At 46.0% G+C, this 21,946-nt stretch overlaps 1 protein-coding gene across 1 annotated transcript in view; it reads left to right on the forward strand.

Annotated features, from left to right (window-relative positions):
• Positions 1 to 21,946, forward strand: part of LTBP2 (latent transforming growth factor beta binding protein 2) — a 201,775-nt gene that overhangs the window by 162,200 nt on the left and 17,629 nt on the right. Inside the window, exons 17-23 of the mRNA XM_084842380.1 lie at positions 4,948 to 5,073; positions 5,351 to 5,479; positions 6,113 to 6,232; positions 10,996 to 11,121; positions 13,062 to 13,187; positions 17,068 to 17,190; positions 20,959 to 21,084. Of these exons, the coding sequence (XP_084698506.1) occupies positions 4,948 to 5,073; positions 5,351 to 5,479; positions 6,113 to 6,232; positions 10,996 to 11,121; positions 13,062 to 13,187; positions 17,068 to 17,190; positions 20,959 to 21,084 (876 nt within the window). The remainder of the gene's footprint in view (positions 1 to 4,947; positions 5,074 to 5,350; positions 5,480 to 6,112; positions 6,233 to 10,995; positions 11,122 to 13,061; positions 13,188 to 17,067; positions 17,191 to 20,958; positions 21,085 to 21,946) is intronic.

The raw sequence follows: 21,946 nt of genomic DNA on the forward strand, positions 1-21,946 counted from the left end.
CAACTGCATCGCCACCACCCGCTCAATCACCTTGCCCAAAAATGGCAGATTTGAGACTGGGCGAAAGTTGTTCAGAACTTGAGGATCCAAGGAGGGCTTCTTTAAGAGCGGTCTTATCACTGCCTCCTTGAGGGCTGATGGCATCACTCCCTCCTCAAGGGAGGCATTCACCACCACCCTGATCCCCTCACCCAGTCTCTCTCTGCAGCCCATAATGAGCCAAGATGGGCAAGGATCAAGTAAGCAGGTGGTCGGCCATACAGATGAAAGCACCTTGTCCACTTCATCAGGAGGAAGAAGCTGGAACCGATCCCACAAAACTGGTTTGCCACAGGCCGCCTCTTGCTCACTAACTGTATCCACAGCGTGCAGAGTAACACACCTAATCTGATCAATTTTATCTGCAAAGTGCCTTGCCAAGGCCTCACAGGAGGCCTTAGAATGCTCCAGTGGTTCCGGAGCCACAGGACCGACCAGGCTCCGGGCCACTTGGAACAGCCTCCTGGGACAGCGCTCTGCAGTCGCGATAGAGGCAGCATAATATTCCTTTTTTGCTGCCTTCACTGCCATGTGATAGGCTGAAGATACAGCTCTAGCCCGTGTCTGATAGTCTTTGGAGCGAGACTTCCGCCACCGGCGCTCTAGCTGTCTCACCTCCTGTTTCAGAGCTCGTAACTGCGGATTGAACCATGGTGCAGTCCGAGCCCTGTTCAGGGGGAGAGGGTGTTTCGGAGCCACCTGATCTAATGCCCCAGTGATTGCGGCATTCCAGCCACCCACCAGTGGCCGTTGGCGTGCCCCAGAGAATCCCCAAGCGCATTCAGGAATCCATTTGGATCCATAAGACGCCTGAGGCGGACCGTTTTAATGGGTCCTCCACCCCTGCGGAGGGGTTGTGGAACCGAGAAGTCTAACATCACCAGATAGTGATCTGACCATGACAAGGGGGTGGTGGATATAGCCCCGACTTCCAGATCACTCCCCGCTTCTCCAGAAACAAACACAAGGTCTAGTGCATGACCGGCTACATGGGTGGGCCCAGTTAGAATATGGTGCAGCTCCCAGGAGGCCATGGTCTCCATGAAGTCCCGAGGTGCTCCTGTGAGGATGGCCTCCAAATGTATGTTGAAGTCCCCCAACACCAATAAGTTAGGGGACTGTACACGCACATCAGAGACCACCTCAAGCACCTCGGCCAGGGAGTCAGTTGTGCAGCGGGGTGGACGGTACACGAGCAGAATCCCCAGACTGCCCTTTGGGCCCAACCTCCAGTACATGCACTCAGCAACTTTGGTCTCCCGGAGAGGGGGTCTGGTGAAGACCAAGGACTCTCGGTAGATAACAGCCACTCCCCCTCCCCGATCCCCAGCCCTCGGCTGCTGTGCATACGAAAATCCAGCTGGACACATGGCTGCAAGGGTTGGAGCAGCAGCCTCGGCCAGCCAGGTCTCCGTAATACATGCCAGGTCTGCACCCTCATCCAGGATCATGTCATGGATGAGGGAGGTTTTCTGGGTAACAGACCTGGCATTGCAGAGCAGCAAACAAAAGCCAGAAGATGGGGTCACGCCTCCCCCAACCATCCTTTGGCTCTGGACAGGCCTGGAGCAGGGGACAGATATTACACATCTCTCCCTTGTTCCCCTTACATGGCATGGCCTGCCTCTAGCGCTCTGCCAGCGCCTGCCGCCCAGCCTCGATATGTTCGGGCCCCCAACACTCCCCCCACTGCCTCCATCAGGTGGACACATGCTCCCTCGCTCCCGCCTATCAGGCAGGCTACCCACCCCTAAAAATACAACAAATTCCCCCAGAAAAAAACAAACAAACAAACAAAATTAAAAATCCCCTTAAAAATAATGCCAGGCAGGAGTCCACAGGGAAGGCCTGGTGGTGGTGGTGGTGGTGGTGGCGGCAGCAGCAGCAGCAGCAGCAGCAGCAGCAGCAGCAGCAGCAGGCCCGGCAGCAGCAGGCACACCTCTTCCCCGGTGGTGGTGGTGGTGGTGGTGGTGGTGGTGGTGGTGGTGGTGGTGGCTTCCCCTGCAGGCCCTGGCTCTCCCAGGCCACCTCAGCCAGCTAGCTTATGTAGCCCCTCCAGGGAGGGGCAGGTGGAGCAGCACAGCTGGCTCGGTACCTGGGGGCCTGGTCCTGCAGGGACTGGCAGTCTGCCAGGCAGAAGTCTACAGGGAAGGCGTGGCGGCGGCGGCAGCGGCGGCAGCAGCGGCGGCGGCAGCGGCGGCGGCGGCGGCAGCGGCGGCGGCGGCGGCAGCAGCAGCAGCAGCAGCAGCAGCAGCAGCAGCAGCAGCAGCAGCAGGCCCGCCTCTTCCCCGGTGGTGGTGGCTTCCCCTGCAGGCCCTGGCTCTCCCAGGCCACCTCAGCCAGCTAGCTTATGTAGCCCCTCCAGGGAGGGGCAGGTGGAGCAGCACAGCTGGCTCAGTACCTGGGGGCCTGGTCCTGCAGGGACTGGCAGTCTGCCAGGCAGAAGTCTACAGGGAAGGCGTGGTGGTGGCGGCGGTGGCGGCAGCAGCAGCAGCAGGCTCAGCAGCAGCAGGCCCGCCTCTTCCCCGGTGGTGGTGGTGGCTTCTCTTGCAGGCCCTGGCTCTCTGCAGAGGTTTCTGAGATGGCCCCACCTCAAGGTTGGAACTCTGATGTTGGAGTGGGGTGAAAAGAGGCATGTTGTGGGTGTGGTGGTGGGTGGGGAGGGAGGGAGGGACTTGGATCAGCTGGATCCACAGCCCTCTCAGACCCCAACCACCACCTGACATGGAGGGGAATTTAGACTGAGGCTGATTGTAAAGTTTTTAAAAGCTCCGTGGAGCAGAGGGTGGGGGTGGGGAGAGGTGCCACCATCCCTTCCATCCTGCTGGCAAGAGCCTGATAGGGCTTTGGATAGATCAGAGCCTGCAAGATTGGAGCACTTGGTCATTCAGGCTCCTCGCCCTCAGGACTGTACTCTTCGTGCACGCATGAGCGTGTGTGTGTATATCTATATCAGTATTCTAAGCACTTCACATAGAATGGGCTTTTCTACACAAGGCATTTATCGTGCACTCGTCATTCCCTACTCATGGTTGTTTATGGGTTCTTTAAATGACATCATGACCTTCCAATTTAATTTTTGTGTCTAAATAGCACTTTCAGTGAGTTTTTCTGGAGCAGGGAAAATGCAGCATTTAACTGTAAAAGCGAAAGAAACCACTTTTTTCACTTGTGTATTTGCACTATTCTGTTATATCACAGTGCCACCTAGAGGTTATGTAGTGGAAGAGTTGGAAAGGAAATGCTCTTCATGTAAAGCTTGGATCTCAATTCTGCGACAAAACCAAAAGTAAATACAGCAGATTAACAGCCTTGTGTAGAAAAGCTCTTTGTCTCTATAATCCTTACAACAACTCTGTATTATTATGCCCATATTGTAGATTGGGAAGCTGAGCCTGAGAAAAGGTTTCCCCAAAGATGTTTACTGACTTCATGGCCAAGACAGGTTTTCAATCAGGGAATTTCCTGGTTCACAGCTTACTCATTATGCTAACTCTCACAAGGTTGTGCGGTATCTGGCTTGTGTTTGGAAGGAATGATTGTGCCAGGTTTCACACAGTGTGTTTTCAGTGCTGAAAAGCACAGTGAACTTTCATTAGTTCCTGTTGGCATGGGTGATGTCTAGGCTCCCTAACTGGCCCAAAGAAGAGTGATTTTATCAGATACTCGTTTCTGTATTGCACCTAGTCTGTGGGAAATGTGTCTGCAAAGCCTATAATAACATACAAACTTTCTTCTGGCAAGCACAGAAGGGAAATTACAAGACCTTTTATGAAAAAGAGATTTATTTCCGACTTCCTTACATTAGAAGACAGTACTTCTTGACAATGGAATGGCAAGATCAGAAGATTTAGGCTGTGGGATAGGCAGGCCAGGAACATTTGCCGAGTGCCTCTTGTAATTTGGTCTGTGTCACAGAGTTGAGTCATGGGGATTTTCTGGTAGAGTGGGAAGTTGTGTGACCTCAAGGGGTTACATGTTTACTGCTTAGATAATGGCAGCTGTGTTGTTTCAGGATTGCCTAAATGTCTGGGAGAGTTGCCCCTGCCCTTGCACTCCGGACTAAAATCTTCTTGGAAAAGTTCCCTGGCAAAGCCTTTTGACTCTTGTCTTGTTTGTGTTCTGGTGGAATGATGATGGGATGGCTAAGATTACTGAGAGGTGTGGGTGTCCTTGAGCTCTTCCTTTTACTGTCCCAATGAGTTTAACAATTAACTGGTACAATCCAGAACGGAAGTGACTGGAGGAGGAAACAGTTAGTGGATTTTGTACACTGACCAGGCAAGCCTATGGGCATCTCTACCCAGCATAAAATCCTGCATTTAAAATGGGGCTTTCTGCTTCCATTTTAAATACAGGATCATGACGACTCCCTTTTTCATGTGCTTCCTTTTCCCCCTCCCTTTCCCCCCTACTTCTCCCTGTAGCTGAGTCTTCCATTATCTTCCATTGCTCTTGCTCCTCTTCTTTTCCTCTTTTCACACACAATGGGGTAATTTGATAGCTCATTATCTGCGATCTATTTAAAAACGGAACAAAGGGCATTTCGTGCAGGAGACGCCTTGGAGGTTCATGGCGTCATGTAAAGAGCCTGCAAAATTCCATGAGAGAGCAATCTCAGTCACAGGATAAAAGCTCCATGTGAAGAAAGTCCATGTTTCTATAAAATCCATTTCCACATGTGGGCAACAATGATCCCCTTTTAAAATTATTTAAGCAAGTGGCCATCACCACATCTTGTGGCAGGTGAATTCAATAAATGAATACAAACATAAGAAGAGACCTGCTGGATCAGACCAAGAATCCTAAGCCTCTCCCAGACCTAGGACAATAAATGTGCTTTAAGACGGTGGAATCGTGTGCACATTGTGCTTGTCTCCTCACAATATCTTCTCTCTTTATTCTCAGAGACCAGTGCATGCTCCTCTTCACCCAGTATCTGTGGTCCAGGCACCTGCCTAAACTTGCGGGGAGGATATGCCTGTTTCTGCTACCATGGTTACCGTCAGCATCCTAGTCACAGCTATTGCATTGGTATTTCAGGGGTTTCTTTGGTTTTGCTGGGAGAAATGGGTATGTGGGGCAGGGAGATATCATCTGAAGGACCACTTGAAACTACAAAAGATGTGGATGGGGAGGTCGGGAAGTGGAAAATCTAGCCCGACATCAGAGCAGGGTGTCAGGCTGAGAATGCATAATTATGAGTGATCTTCAAATTCACATCTGTAGTTCTACAGCCTTGGGGATGTCTATAGATAGAGCAAGATACAGAGTGTTGCCAATTGATCTTGACTGTCTCCTCTTGCTTCAGATGTTGATGAATGTGAGAGAAGTCCATGCGATGGGAAAGGCCATTGTGTCAACAATGACGGGTCCTACTCCTGCCTCTGTTTCTCTGGGTATACCCTTCTCACCTCACAGAACACACAGACATGTCATGGTGAGTCATGCTGATGCAGTACCCACCACTTTCCAGTGCCCACCCCTAGAAAATAAGGCAAGTTGCTTAACAGCCTCCCACAGAACGACCATATGTTTCCAGTGGGAGAGAAGAATGTATTTATCTTTCCTGCAGCTCAAGCTTTCCTCTATCTTACCTAGAGATGACAGCTACACCATCTTCTCTGTGTCCAAGACAGTTCCCCCTGAGAGCCCTCCCCTCCCCTTGCATCATTGCATTTATTTGAGGAAAGAAACACAACTAAGTGCTCTGGAACATGGGTCTTGTTGTTTTATTACACTAGATCACTTTCAGTTTCCTGTCATGTGCTTTGCTTAGCGATAGAGGGTGATAACCAGTAGCAAGGATGGAAGTAAAAAGATAGAAGGGCAACAGTTATATGAGCCCACAAGAATGTTGTGCTTGCATTCACTTTCATAATGTCTGTACCTGTTGCTGAAGCCATTTCTGAGGTGGGGTGTGAAAAAGGACAGATTAAATAGGCTGGAATGGTAATACATGGATAACGGAGGTGGAGGTGAGGCTATTCAGTTGTTTGACCTACATCTATACCTTAGCAGAACTTTGCATTCAGCCCTTTTGCTGATGGGTCACGTTCCTGTGTCTTTACAGATCTAAATGAGTGTGACCAGCCAAATGTGTGCTATGGAGGGCAATGTATCAACACACCTGGCTCTTATCACTGTGAGTGCAAAATGGGCTACAGCATGGATCACAGAGGACAGTGCAAAGGTGAGTGTGCAAACAACCCCTGCTTTTTTGAAGAACTCCCTTTTCATGCTAATTTGGGTCATTTTTGCCAAGCTCCTTTGAAAGGCCTTGTATATACAAATTTTCCCCTTGTATATTCAGTTGGGCCTTTTCCCCCTACTAATATAATTCACCTGCATCCTCAATAGAGCAGATGCCTATTTAAAAGGATGCTTCATTCTGTAGTACACTAATCAAAATTTAGCTTTTACCTCTCCTGGCTTTAAGTTGACAGAAGCAGGGATAAATATGGTGGATGAAGGGTGCCCTCTTTTGGGAAAGAAGGGAAGTGCAATAAGTGTTGCTGTTGGGTTCTGTCACCCCTTTGCAACATGGTTTGGCAGCTACACTGAAATATAGTCTGGTGTAAATGACATGTATATGCGGGGCACATATCCAAAGAACATTAAATTGTATTTCTTTTAAAATAGCACTTTCAATAGTGAATCTCTTCCCCAAGAACTGGAGACTCCAGGTATAGGGATTTAAAAAAAACGGTTTGGAGATTTCATTGAAATAATAATACTGTTTAGAGTATTCAAAGCATTTCACACACATAATCTTGTTGTAATCCTTACAACAGTCCTGTAAGGTAGATGAACATGATTATTCCCATATCAGACACTTGTCGTTTGCCTGCTCAGAAGAGATGCTCAGGCCAGTGGAGGCTTCCATTTTGGTGGGGCTGTGAATCCCGAGTTTCAGTCAGAATGAGCCAGAACTCCAACGGCACTATCCAAGGTGCTATGGGTCCTTTACATGCCGTTGTCATCCTCCACAACCTCTTCCGTGCTTTGTGACCATTTTAGTGAGGTTTTTGCTAACAAGGAAAGTCTGGTATTATTTGTGAATGGCAGTATAAAACCTAGTGTAATCGCGCAATTCCACTATACTGCAGCAAAACCTAGTGCTTGTGTAATGAAACATAAGGAAAGGAAGAGAAAGAAACACCCGGAAAAAAACACATGCAATGGAGCCAAACTTTATCTTGCAAAGAATCTGGAAACAGAAGCCTCAGTAAAGTGGCAGGTTAAAAGCCTCATGTAGAAAAGCCCGTAGCGTCTTATAGTGTAGCAAACTGCCTTATGCCATCAGGCGTTTTGTCTATCTAGCCCGCTGTTGTCTCCTCTGCTCTGACTGTCAGTTGCCCTCCAGGGTCTCAGGCAGAGAGACGTTTTTCCCAACACCTGTTAGCTGATCCTTTTTTAGCTGGAGGTGCCAGGGATTGAACCAGCATCTCCTGCATACAAAGCATGTGCTCTCCTGCTGAGTTATGGTTCCTCTCCTGTTTGCCTCAAGGCTACTGATGAGCGTGAGGTAAGATTCAACATTTCAAACCAAGGACTTGCTGATTTTGTAGCTCAGTCTCTCAGCCACAGCACTGTACCAGCTCTATTTCCTCTGTCTGATAAGATAACGGAGAAAATTAATATGACTTGTCAGCATGTACTCCCTTTCCCTCTGACCTCCTCAAGCTTCTCTTCCTGACTTTCTCTGCTGATTTCAGCAAACCTGATACTGTCATGCACTGGGCTGAAGGTGGAGCTGTTTGCAGGTTCAGAAGCAGGTTCCTAGGGGAGCATGCTAAGCTCAGAGACATTTAGTTGTCTCTGTGGCACAACAATTACTACTAGGGATGGACAGACCCACTCCATCCAGTTTCAGCAGGCGCCCACTGAAGCACTGCCCCTGCTCGAGCCCCCCAGACCTGCACTCGAGTCCCTATGAGCTTGCCAGGCCGCCCACACTCGCCCTGGATCCCATCTGCGAGCGCCTGCCATTTTCCCAAGCTTGTTTTTATGAAAAAAGGAGGTTTTTAAAAATGGGCATATTTAAATATGTGCAAATTCAGGCTGAGAAAGGTTGATATATGCAAGATTAGAGGCGTAAATGGGCCATTTATACCTCATTGTGTAGATCAGCCTTTCCCAGCCTGAATTTGTGCATATTTAAATATGCACATTTTAAAAGACCTTCTTTTTTGCAAAATGAAGCTCAGGGAAATGGTGGGTGCTCGCGGACAGGTCCGGGTGAGTGCAGGGAACGTCTGGGAAGGCGCAAGTGGGGGCGAGCGAAGCCAGAGGCTCGGTAGGTGCAGTCCAGGGATGCGGGGCGGCGGGAGCCCAACTGACTCCTGGACCCAGTCCTGGACTCCAGGAGCCCAACTGACTCCTGGACCCAACTGACGCCCGCACCCTCCACAATTACTACACACTTCGATCCTGTTTAAATCACTTGGGGGTCTCACAATCTCTTCTTTTGTCAAAGTTTGTAATGAATACGAAGTGAAAGTGGCTGCAGGGGCCTGGGAGGAATAGATTGGTCTCCATTTGTCTTCTTTGGCGTCTGAACAAATATGGAACTCTTTGCAGACACTGATAAGTGTGCTATTCCCAGCTTCTGCCCTAATGCACAAGGATGCAATTAGGTGCACCCATTGTGCAGATAGTTGTGGGCCAGCAAAGGGATGTGGTATAGGTAAGGGCCTAAATGGCAATGCCCTAGCTCAGCTGCAGAGTTCCATTGAAGTATGATAGAATTTGTTGCCATAGGCATCCCTTGTTGGTGTATATTGATAGCCCATATCAAGTCTGTGATTAAAGTACAAGCAGGAACCAGTAAAGCCAGCATGCAATGGCTTTAGCTGCTATATTTATTTATTCATGTATAAAATTATTTCTGAGTTGCCCTTTGGCTCAAAAATGGCCCCACGACGACTTACAATTTAAAAACTTTAAAACATCATGAGACAGCAAAATTAAGAACAGGAGAAAAGCCCAATCTTTTTTTTTTTTAAAGCTAATACATTTAAAATCGCTCAAAAGCCATGTGGAACAAAAGAAAATAGCAGTGCTAGTTTTCAGCACAGGACACGTATCTGATTTGGAAATAATAAGATGGAAGATTGCAGACAAAATTTGGCTAGTTATTTTGAAACCGAATTTCAAATCCAGCCCCTCTTGCCTCTCTGCACCTCTATTCCAACAACACACAGCTCCTTTTGTCCCTGTGCAAGGTCCCCAGCCAAACTGACTTTCTCCCTGCTTGATCGTAACTGTAATGCTGCTGCATAGTTAGAACGCTCATAAACATTCTGTGTCATCAGAGCAGGGCAATCAGTGGCTCGGGAGGAGTTGAAGATATGTCACAGACAGATTCCAGCCACTTCTACTCTCTGCCTTTGTAACCCTATTCCCTTTATCCTCACTTTGCCAGATGTCAGATCCTGCATATAATTTTGTAGATGCTTCTAGAGAGCTTCGTATGATTCCTAATCCTGATTGCTGGCATTATGTGTCGAGATGACAGGCAGTGCTCCCAGAAGCTTTTTTATGTGGTGTGCTACTGTGGCTATGGGGAGGCAGACAATGGAAAGAACTGCCAGGTAGCAAGCTGTTAATAGTTCTTGCTGTTTTGACTCTCATTGTAACAACCTTACACTGAGTACAATTATTTTGGGGTGTAGCATGGCTTTCTAACTAATGTAAGCAGCTGCTGAGATGCAGTGCAGATAGAGCTCTTTGCCTTCTCTTACTGTTGATCTGCCAGCTTTAGTATCCATTGGCCATAGACCAAGGCCAGATCTACATGGCAACGGAATGTGAAGCGCTTTCATGCTTAATGTGGATTTTAATGAAATCGGCTTTGGTCCGTCAGGGACACACATAGCCAGAAAAGCGGAGAATACAGTACCTTCAAATGCGCTTTCACAGGTCACACTGCACGTCAGTCCTCCTTCTTTTGGGGTCATGTGGGTGGAGTCCCGCCACTTGCAGTGAACATCATCAAACATGCAGATGCTGCTGAGCAAATGAGAGGCTTGTTCCCTGCCCCTGTCCACGCTCCCCCGCTCAGGGAAGTTTGGAAGCGCTGAATTAAGCCCCCATACTTTAACCCCACACCTCTCTCCTCTCATCCACCACATGAAAGATGAAAGACTAAAACCGCACTTCTCTGAATGCAAAAATGGAGAAATTTTATGAATGGAGAAAATAGGCTACATTCTATGAATGAGTCAAGACGCTATCCTGACACATCGGAATTGCAAGACTGTGCCTTTAAGAAGGGAGAAAACAGGCTGCATTCTATGAGTGGCTCAAGCCGCTATCTTGACACATTGGAATTGAGAGACTGCGCCTTTAAGAAGGGAGAGAAAAGGCTGCATTCTATGAATGAGTGAAACCTCTAAACAGCAGTTCCTTACGGCGCCCCTTCTCCACCCCTTTGGCTCACGTTCTTGCCTCTGCTCTTCATGTCTGAGTAGACTTAGTGGGCTGTTCTCCCAACCCCTTTCTCCTGACTCTTCCTGGCTGCAGGCTGCTCAAGGAGGCGGTGGGAAGGACAGGCAGTGGTAGAACAACAGCTCCTTACAGTACCCCTTCAGTATCCCTTTGGATCATTTTCTCGCCTCTGTTCCTTACATCTGAGTAGACCTAGCAGGCTATTCTCCCAACCCCTCTCTCCTGACCAGGCACAGCCAGTCACAGACACACTCCTAGGCACGCCATGTAAGCATGGGACACACTGCAGCAGAACTGCACAAGAGCTGCATTTAAGGTTAGATACATGCTAAAACAACTTTCAGAAAATGAATGTCTTAGAGGGGGAAGCGGTGGGTTGGCTGCGGGGTGGCCACGACATCATGTGTCCCGAACGACCCTGAAGTGCTTTCCCTCCGCAGTAAATCACACATGTAGATTGGCTCCCAAACTCTGTTCCTTGTCTTTCTGATTTGTATGTTACAGATATTGATGAGTGTGCAACCCATAACGCCTGCCCTAGAAAACGTTGCATCAATACTGAGGGCTCCTTCTCTTGTATGGCTTGTGGCACTGGATACATTGCATCAAGGGATGGAAGAACATGTGAAGGTATATTCTGTGGCCAGATGTGATGAGCAGGGGAACATCCTCATGGATGACAAATGGTACATTGGCCCAACCCCTAAGGCTGCAACCTTATTGTGGCTATATAAACAGAATAATTTGACCATCTTATAGGCAGTAGTGAAATCTAAAGCTTGAAGTCTGATTTCCTTAGCTGATAACTATTGCCAGTCCTTTTCACTGAAGAAGATGGATTGTTTTGCCACATTTTGTTTGGCTCATCATGTTTAGTCAGTACTTCATCTGTGGGAAGGGCTCTTGGACAACAGAATCCAAACATTAGGCAGCCATTTTAGAGTCCAATTGGACTTGCTTAGAACATAAGAGGAGCCATGCTGGATCAGACCAAGGGTCCATCTAGTCCAGTGTTCTGTTTTCACAGTGGCCAACCAGCAGCCCATAGGAAACCCATAAGCAGGACATGAGTTTAACAGCACGCTCCTACCCATGTTCCCCAGCAACTGGTGTACATAGGCATACTACTTCTGATATTGGAAGTAGCCTATAACCTTTATTTATTTATTTATTTTATTAATCACCCATCTGGCTGGTCACCCAGCCACTCTGGGCGATGTACAATAATAGAAACAGTTTAAAACAATAAAATTCTACATTAAAAACATCATATTTCTAAAAATTTTCTAACCCACCCCAAATGCCTGCCTGAAGAACCACATTTTTAATGAGTGGCGGAAGCTCATTAAAGAGGGGGCATGGCGGAGTTCCCTAGTGGGAAACTCCACAGCGTGGGGGCCACCACAGAGAAGGCCCTCTCCGTCGTTCTCACCAGTCTAACTGTCCTGGCTGATGGGACAGAGAGAAGGCCATCCAAGGCTGATCTTGTTAAGCAGCCTGTCTGGTGTTGCTGGAGGCGCTCCTTAAGATAGGCTGGGACGGAACTATATAGGGTTTTAAAGGTCAAAACCAACACCTTGAATTTGGCCCAGAAAACAACTGGTAACCAGTGCAACTCTTTCAGCACTGGAGTGATGTGATCTCACCGGCGGCTGCCTTTAATCAGGCAAGCCGCCGCATTCTGTACCAGCTGCAGCTTCCAAACTGTCTTTAAGGGTAACCCCACGTAGAACTAGTAGCCACTGAATACAGACTTACATGGTGGCTAAATGGAACATCTTTCCAGGTACAGAGACAGTATATCTGTGATTACAATTTGTTATGGAGAAATCACAGAAGGTCATCAACTTCATACACCGCCGGGAGAGCTTCTAGAGCAGCATTCCCTAACCTGGTTTCCTCCAGGTATATAGGACTACAATTTCCAGCATGCCCCAGCCATGGCTGGCTGTGGCATGCTGGGAGTTATAGTCCAGCCAATCTGGAGAGCACCAGGTTTGAGGAAGGCTTCTCTGGAAACATCTGTCTGGCTACCATTAGAATCCTGAACTGCTAGATGGACTTTGGTCTAATCTAGCAAGGTGGTTCTTACATATTTACCCATTCTTGCCCACTTCCTCCACTTCTCATCAAGTGACTGTCCTTCCAGGCTGGCTCCAGGCAAAGCTTTTTCCCTGGTGGAAACAACAAAAGCAATGAGTTAGGCAGCCATTTTAGAGTCCAGTTCGACTTGCTTAAGGATCCCACTTCTGCCTTTCAGTCTCTAGGGTGAACAGAACAACCAACAGCTACAGTTCAAGATGACAGGGCACAGTCTCAGGATCCTAAGACTTGAAGTTACTTTGGTATATAACCTCTGTAAACTCTAAGGAGGCAGCTTCTGCAAATATGCTGAAGAGACTTAAATGAGCTTTAGAGAGAGTTATGACAGAATTCCCTCCTTTGGACAGGCCTTAGAGAGTATGCTGACAGGACAGTGTGTGATGGTAGGAAGGAGCTTCCTAAGTTTTTCCTTCGGTACACTATCTTGTTCCTTATCCCATGTCAGTGAAAGTCTCTTCTTTCTCTAGATATTGACGAATGTGCCTCACACACAGCCTGCCCCCAGGGAATTTGCACTAATACACAGGGATCCTTCACCTGCCAAGCCTGCGACACTGGCTATGTACTCTCATCCAATAGACTCACTTGTGAAGGTAAAGATACTGGACTTCATTCTGCCCAGTTGAATGACTCTAGCACTTAGTCATGAATGAGACCTGTATGCACTATAATAGCTGGAGAAGCAGAGATTGTGACCTGGATTGATTCTTCCTTTCCCCAGAACAATCCATCACTTGGGACAGTGTCTCACAGCACATTGATCCTCATTTCTCTCTGTCTCTAGGTACTGACAACTTATCCAATGTGTAGTGTATAGGGATATCTGGGTTGGGAATATCTGGCAGAGATTAATATGTTCATTAATGAATTGGTTGCAACTTTGCAGCTAACTTACATTAACTCAAATTAGGGCAATTCAGAGGAGAAAAAGAAAATGGATCAGGGGAGTGAAAGAAATGAGTGCATAATTATTCAGAGAGATTAAGTGAGACAAACCTGCCTAGTCTTTTAAAGCCATGAATTAAAGGACTGGGGAGGATAGAGATATTGGATTTTCAGTGTCAAAAAAACCAAGGGAGAATAATTAGGCTAGGATGCAAGAGAAATAAATATACCAGCATAAAATAAAAATAGACAAAGTATTAACAAAGCCAAAGTGGGGAAAAACAATTAGAGAACATTGGGAAAGGGGGTCGGAGAACCAACTCAACAAAGTGCTTGTAAATGCAGCTAAACATTAGGCTGGTAAATAGGCCAGTTGAAATCAATTTGCTATTGTTTTCTTAAGAAGAATTCAGAAAATTAACAAAGATTAATTGCTTTTTATTGTTGTCAGCTGCCTTGAACAACTTGTTTTGGAAAGGAGATATGGAAAATGAGAACATAAATAAAAGTAGCCTCATGAGCAGGGACAGTAGTAGTTGCACTATGAACAGTGCTATCCTATACAGGTCTGCTCAGAAATAACTCAGAAAGCCCCACTGAGTTCAGTGGGACTTACTCCAAGGCCAGTGTGTATAGCAGGGGTAGGCAACCTTTTTACTGTTGAGGGCCACATTTTCTTGCAGGAAATTTGTTGGGGGCTGCATGTCAGCAGTGACCAACACTGAAGTCCACTGTGGCCAGGGACAGAGACAAAAGTGGGTGGGTCACCCCTTTCCTCTTTCTGCCCCTCCCTTTTCTCTTTCTCCCTCTTCCTTCCTGCCCAGTAGGCTGCCAGGGAAGGGACAGCCCACTCTTGGATATGAGGTCTGAAACGATCATATGCAGAGCTTTTGAAATTAGGCTGAGGGCCTGGGGCTGCAGCTTCCTCCCACACCCCCCATGTATAGCATTGCAGCCTTAGAGTAACACAAATGGCAATTGATTTTTTTTTCTGAAATAGAGTTAAAATGGGGAAAATTGGGGATAGAGATAAACTATTATTATATAAGCATCAAGACCACTATATTCTTTTCCTCCTATGCTTTTTGCTCTTGTTTGCTTTTTGCTCTTGTTACATTTTCCCTAATTTTGGAGCTATGCAATCTGATAAAACAGACATCTGTCGTGCACATGTGAAAAACAAGTACAAACCTGGGCACTATGTAAATAAATAATAAACCACACTGATGATTCATGCTTAATCAGTAGGACATAGCTTCAATATAATCAACAGAACTGCTCAAAATTAGCAACTCAGATGTTTACAAGAACAGTGTGCATGCTATCAGATATTTTGTTTTCCAAATGGCCCGAGGGCATCAAAAATATTTGGATAATCTAAAGTTTGAATAAACAGGATTCCTATTTAAATGACTACATTTGTCTTTGAACACACTGATGAGTGTGCTATGTAGGGATATATCCAGTGGACTTGTATAACTGAGGGTCAAATGAGGAAAATACTACTGTATTAGTAACTATATTAAAGGCCATTTCACACACTTTTTTTTTAGGTGTACACTTAAAAATCTTTTGCATGCACCTAAAAAAGTGTAATGTGTGTGAATGAGACAAACACATGTATCATACACATACATTCATCAGAGAGCAAGAACTGGCTGCAGCTGCTGTGTGGATAGTGTCATTTTATAGTTTGGTCAGTAGGTGGCACTGGATGTAGTTGTATCTGCATGGTGTTTCCTGTGGCTGTTCTTGTTTAGGAGATACAGCAATGTTCTTTTCTAACTTCCTGACTGGTGTATCCTCTTAAGCCCTCTATGATAGGTGGCTGTTGAGCATATGCTTGGTGGCAAACCTGGGTTTGCTGCCACACGATATTTGGAATGTCCCAAGAATAGGATAAATTGAAAGACTGAAAATAGAGACTGAACATCAGTCAGATGGCTTGTGTTACAGAAAAGAACTGGAGCTATTTTTTTCTCTAGTATTCAGGCCAACTCACACAACCATTTTCTAAAGTAGTAAGCTGAAATGGGGACATGCACTTTGCTAACATTTTCTTTGCCTGTTACCATTCTGTAAGTTCTACTGGTTCTAAGCAATATGCCAGAGACATGTGTGTGCCTGTGTATGCATATACCCAGATTCTGACTGGAGAATAATTTGTTATTGAACTTTCAGTATCCTGTCAGTCAAATCCTCATATCCATCCTAGCTCTCAAGTTCTACATTAGGAGGCATACACTTTAGAGAGGAGGCTATTAAGATTTCTTCAGAAAAGAGAGCACTGAGGAGAGAGCCAGTGATGGATACATTTGCTGTTTCTGTCTGCCTCTGCAGTTAATTATGTGGCAATGTTTTTCCCCCCTATATTGGATACATTTTGGGGAAATCTTTGGCATGGCTACCTGACCTGATGTATACTTGGGGAATAGTACTCATTGATAGACAGCCTGCTGATACGGTACTTTCTTAGGGCTACTTCACACATGGCATTTTTTAGATGTACACCTAAGATGTTTTAAGAGTACATCTAAAAATATAAAGTGTGAATGCAACAAAAATGTTTCATACAGGAAAATTCATTAGGGAGTTGCAAGTGGTTGTGATTAGAGTGTACACTCAGTGGCAAACCCAGGTTTGCTTCTCCTTCATTTATGAAATAATGTCAGTCATTTTCATTAGCTGAGGAGTTTCCAAATGAGGCTTTTATCATACTATCACCCTGCCTCATTCACGGAATTGTATAGAGGGTCCACACATCATTGTCTTCCACTCGTATCCCTCCCATGTTTCCCCGCTGATTCTTCCATCTTTTTCCTTACCGCTAAGGAAGGAAAGATGGAATAGCTGCTCATTGTCTTTTGACTGAAAGGACTGCTAGGACGATATCCAAGGAATGCATATTCCATTCTGTTGGTAAACTAATAATATGATTGCCTGTTTCAATTGGCTTTTCCCCTATGACTGGTGCTGGGACAGCTGGATGAGAGATATGCAGGGGAAGGTTATCAGGCATGAATACCTTCAGAGACTGGACTGACCGAGAGGAGAATGTCATGTTCCTCTTCTTTGGGACTGATGTCCTTATCTGGGCTTTTGTATTTGAGCCATAAGAACTGTGTGATAGCTTAAGTTAATACAGTAACGCTGTGAATAGCCTTGTGTGTGTGTGTGTGTGTGTGTGTAAGGGGAAATAGAAATTCTTATCCTTGCTGACTGTGTTTTAAAATAAGAAGGGCAAAGCTCATCAGGATGTAGGTCAAAGACAACTGTGTGTAGTTGTACTGCAGACAGAAAGAAAGAGTGCTCTGTTATGTTCTTAAGAGTGTGCAATGTACTTAAAATATGGGCTGGGATTTAGGTAACATAAATTATCCCCTGCTTACACAGGTGCTCTGTATGTAGATTCCCTTTCTTTGCCATTAAAAATATAAAAAAAAACACCCAGGCTTGCATAACTCCTCTACATGGGACTAATTTTTCTATGTGCTGTGCTCTTCCCTTCCTTCCTTATGTGCTGCAAGTTTCCATAACAGGTTCAAAATTGTTCTCTATCATTAATCATGCCCTCCTTTCCTTGGATAGATATTAATGAATGTGAAGATCCAAACACTCACTGCCTGGGAGGTGAGTGCTCAAACACACCAGGCTCCTACATGTGCCACTGCCGGCTTGGATTTGAGCTATTCAATGGGACCATTTGTGAAGGTATAATAAATACTTCTATTCTCCCATTTAGCCACATTTTTGCAATTCCTATGGGGGGCGGGGGAGAGAAAACATGGTACATTTCAGGGATTCCCATTCCTGTCCGTGTGGACAGCCACACCAGTCAGCCACGCCAGTGCCCAGGAAGAAATGGCCAGGTATGCTGGAGTGACAGGGAGGCGGGGCTCCCAGCTTGTGACTGGGGGCATGTGCAGTGACCTCTTTCCATTATTAGAGACTCCTGCACTTTCCATGTTTGCAATGAAATATTTGAGAAAACACATCGAACATTTGTCAAAACATGGTTTTGTCTCCACCAAAATAATTTTTTAAACAGTGGGCTCTGAACCACCCCAGTCCCCTGTGAGAACTGGCTGGGCAAGGGGCTCATCCCTTGCAACTCAGGCGGCGATGCTGTCAGATGCTCATATGATCCAATCCCACCCCATCCCCCACTCTTTAAGAGACATTTCAGCAGTTATTTTCACATGCCTCTGACAATTGACAGCTGGTTGAATTCAGTGTATCTTCCTCTTTCCTTGCATACTTCCCCTTTCATTTTCCTCATGTGATTGTTTGTTTCTAGATTGTTGTGAGGCTGTGGTTCAATTACTGTTTTCATTCTGTGTTCTTCTGGGTAGTGTTCAATGGTGGTGCAGCGCTACCACGGATGACAGTAGGTAAAATCCAACATAAGCCCTACTTAGAGTAGCCCCATTAAAATGAGTGGGAATTAAGTTAGGCATGCCCAACTTAAGTCCCATTCATTTCACTTTTGTTGGATTTTATCCATTGCTCCAACATAAGCCAACGCTAGCGCAACATCACCTCACAGTCCCCTCTGTGTTTTTATATTGTATATCACAGCACATGATTATGATGATTATGAGTCTTTTCTATAGAGATATGAAGGACAGCAATGTATTGCAGATGTATTTATATTTTTGTTTGTAGCTTTTTCATGTTTGAGTGTAGCGTATACAGAAAAGTGGTACACATGTAACTATGGCTAATACTTTTTCCACCCTGCTGTGCAGCTTGAGCACATCAGGTCAGTTGCTTGACTCAAACTGACTGAATAGGGCCTTCTCAGCAGCGGCCCCAGATCTTTGGAACAAGCTGCCGTCAGAGGTCCACCATGCCCCATCACTGCAGACTTTTAAGAAGGCCTTGAAAACATATTATTTTACCTTGGCCTTCTACTAATATGACTGCTACTGCTGCCATATTAATACCAACATTATTGTTGGTTTTATTGTTGGTTTTAATTGTTTTAATTGTTGGCTTTTATTGTTTGTATGTTTTTTATGTTTATATTTTAACTGTTTTTATGTATTTTATTGTTGTAAGCCACCTTGGGAGGGCTTCTGCCCTGAAAGGTGGCCAAGAAATATGATAGATAGATAGATAGATAGATAGATAGATAGATAGATAGATAGATAGGAAGCTTTTCATAATTCCTAGCCTGGATGAGCTGAGTAAGACAGGGGTCGGCAGGAAATAGATCAAAATGTACTGATAGATCTCTGAGTGACTTCCAGCAGATTGGCAAGAGGTTTGACTCCCTGTTGTTTAACAATAGCAAAAACAAAAAGGTAGGGGTTTCCCCCCTCTAAATTTGACTTCTGAAATGAAGAAAACTTAGGGAAAACCTAGGAGAGAATTTCTGTGTGAAAGGACTAAAAGCTCTATTCTAGTACTAAGGCTGCCTCCAGATGGGTGGCTCATGGCACTGTGAAAAGACATTGTGCAGCTATTTCATCATTTCCTCCTTAATTGATTTTTTGTGGATGGAAAAAAGATGGAAGAAGCAGTGGGAAAACATGGGAGAGTGGAAGATGACGTTGCCTGGGCCACATAGAATAGTAAAGTTCTGTGAATGAGGCAGGGCAATTGCATGATAAAAGCCCCATCTGGAAGCACCCTACAACAAATTCCTGGGCTAAGCATGTGCTCACAGGCACCCAGTTCCTTAATTCTAAGAGCATCTCTACACCAGCCTAAAATCCTGCATTTAAAATGGAGCTTTCTGCTCCCGTTTTACATGCAGGAACACAACAACTCCCTTTTTCATGTGCTTCTTTTTCCCCCTCCCCTTTTTCACGTGCTTCTTTTTCCCCCTCCCCTTTTTCACATGCTTCTTTTTCCCCCTCCCCTTTTTCATGTGCTTCTTTTCCCCCCTCCCCTTTTTCACGTGCTTCTTTTTCCCCCTCCCCTTTTTCACGTGCTTCTTTTTCCCTCTCCCCTTTTCCCCTCCTTCTCCTCCGTATCTGAGTCTTCCATATCTTTCATTGACCTTGCTCCTCTTTTTCCATGGAGGGAACTCAAGCAGAACAACCAGGTAATTTGATAGCTCATTATCTGTGATCTACTTAAGAATGGAATAAAGGGCATTTTGTGCAGGAGATGCCCTGGAGGTTCATGGTGTTATCAAAAGAGCCCGCAAACTTCCTTGAGAGAGCCATCTCAATCGCAGGATAAAAACTCTGTGTGAAGAAAGCCTAAGTGAATGTCCTTCACCACTATGGCTATGCCTCCCTACAGCCACTATTTTGTACCTGGTAGACCTCAAGATTCTAGTAAAAAACAAACTAGAACATCTAGTAAGCCTGAAATCTGCCCATCTCTGAAGTAAGAGATTCTTGGGGCTTCTCCACATGAGGCTTTTATCCCACAATTTACCACTCCTTCTTCCAGATTTTTTGCAGAATTTTAAATCGGCTCTTTACACAGCTGGTTTTTCTTTACTGCATAATGGTACCTGCCATTTACACTGGTGGGTGGAGCCTGGTGGGATGTTTTTGGATGTCAGCAGCATTATACACCCCACTGGCCACTCCCTCTGGGATAGCTCCTCACCCCTCTCGGCATGAACTTTTTCATTTCAACTTCCTTGCCTTCCCTTTTCACTTCCACTGCCTCCGATCCCTACTTTGGCCACTGTATTCCACAGTACTTTCACAACGTTGGAAGTCTGCTTCCCCCACCCTGGGAATTGAATAGAGAGGGTTAAAAGTTTTCCCAGGCAGCGCTTGCAGAGCAGAGCAATCCCCTGATCCCACTGTGAAGCACTGCTGGGGGGGGGGGGGAGCAGACAAGTAGGAGAAATGGAGGAGAGCCAGCAAAGACGCTCTTCCAGGCTTACAGACTCCCTCCACGTTGTGCTCTGCAGGCAACCAATAGCAGAATGCCAAAGAGACAAAAGGCAGGGTGACACTCCCACCTCATTGATGTCACAGGTTATAACCCCCCCCCCCACAACAACCGCCGATACAAAAGTGGCTCATTGCACCACAACAGAAGTAGACAGGCAGGAGGTGGCGGTTGGATTGCGCTACCCAAGAAAATACTGCATTTTCCCCATTAAGAAATAACACAGCAAAATGAAGGGGAAGATGCGGGACAACAGCTGCAGGGCAATGACATTGTGTAAAACATGCAGGAAAAACCATGACCAAAGAATGACAATTGCACTAAAAAGAAAGCTTTGTGTGAAGGAGCCCTTGGAAGGGCATTTCCATACAATCAACCAAAATATTGCCCAGTTCCCTGTTTCCTCTTTCAGTCTCCTATAGTATGTTGTCCCTTCCAGATACAGTAGATGCCTGTGGCTTAAGATTCAGGATGCAGAGAGCCTTGCTGCTGGGTGGGAGGATAGTTTGCCTGTTTTTAAGGCTATGTTTAGGGACTAACATATACGTCAGCTAAGAATAATCATAAGCACCTGGTCTGAGCGACTTGACTGTAATTTTCTTTGCCCTCCTGTAGATCTGAATGAGTGCCTGGACAGTGGCATCTGCAGCCCCAATGGCGAGTGCCTGAACAGCCATGGATCCTTTTTCTGCATTTGTGCTCTCGGCTTTTCAAACGCTGCTGGTGGAGTCAGCTGCCAAGGTACATTCCTAGAAGTTAGCCACTCTGCCCTCTTGTGTGCTTCTTGCCAATAGTGATAGGACCAGATCTTATCATGGAAGGGGGATTGTAAAGGAATGCAAGAATTTCACCCCACCACCACACTGTGCCCCTTCGAGACTGATCCCAGGTCCCTTTAAAGTTCAGGCCCAATTCAGAAGCAGTTCAATTCAACATCACCAACCCCACACTTTTCCAAACTTTCCCTTGTGAGGCAGGTTAGTGGGGGAGCCCTTGGGCATCTCTCAACCAGCCTAAAATCTTGCATTTGAAACGGGGCTTTCTGCTTCTGTTTTAAATGCAGGATCACAACGACTCCCTTTTTCACATGCTTCCTTTTCCCCCATCCCCTTCCCCCTCCTTCTGCCCATATCTGGGTCTTCCATTATCTTTCATTGATCTCGCTCCTCTTCTTACTGCTTTTACTCTTTTCATGGAGGAAACTGAAGCGGAACACAATGGGGTAATTTGATAGCTCATTATCTGCGATCTATTTAAAAACAGAACAAAGGGCATTTAGTGCAGGAGACGCCTTGAATGATCACAGCATCATGTAAAGAGCCCGCAAACGTCCTTGAAGGAGCAATCTCAATCACAGGAGAAAAGCTCAGTGTGAAGGAGCCCCTTGTGACACTGGAAGCTTAAGGCCTAGCTCTCCCACAAGGAGAGGGAAAGAGGGGCCATAGCTCAGTGACAGAGCACATGTTTTGCATGCTGAAGGTCCCAGATTTAATCTCGAAATCTCCAGGCAGGACTGGAAAAACCCCTGCCTTGAAACCCTGAAGAGCCACTGGCACTGCTAGTCAGTGTTGACAGTACTGGACTAGCTGAACTAGTCTGATTT

This window comes from Heloderma suspectum, chromosome 1 (genome assembly GCF_057233095.1).
Source record: "Heloderma suspectum isolate Gila_16-S chromosome 1, 16-S_ref, whole genome shotgun sequence".
NCBI lineage: Eukaryota > Metazoa > Chordata > Lepidosauria > Squamata > Helodermatidae > Heloderma > Heloderma suspectum.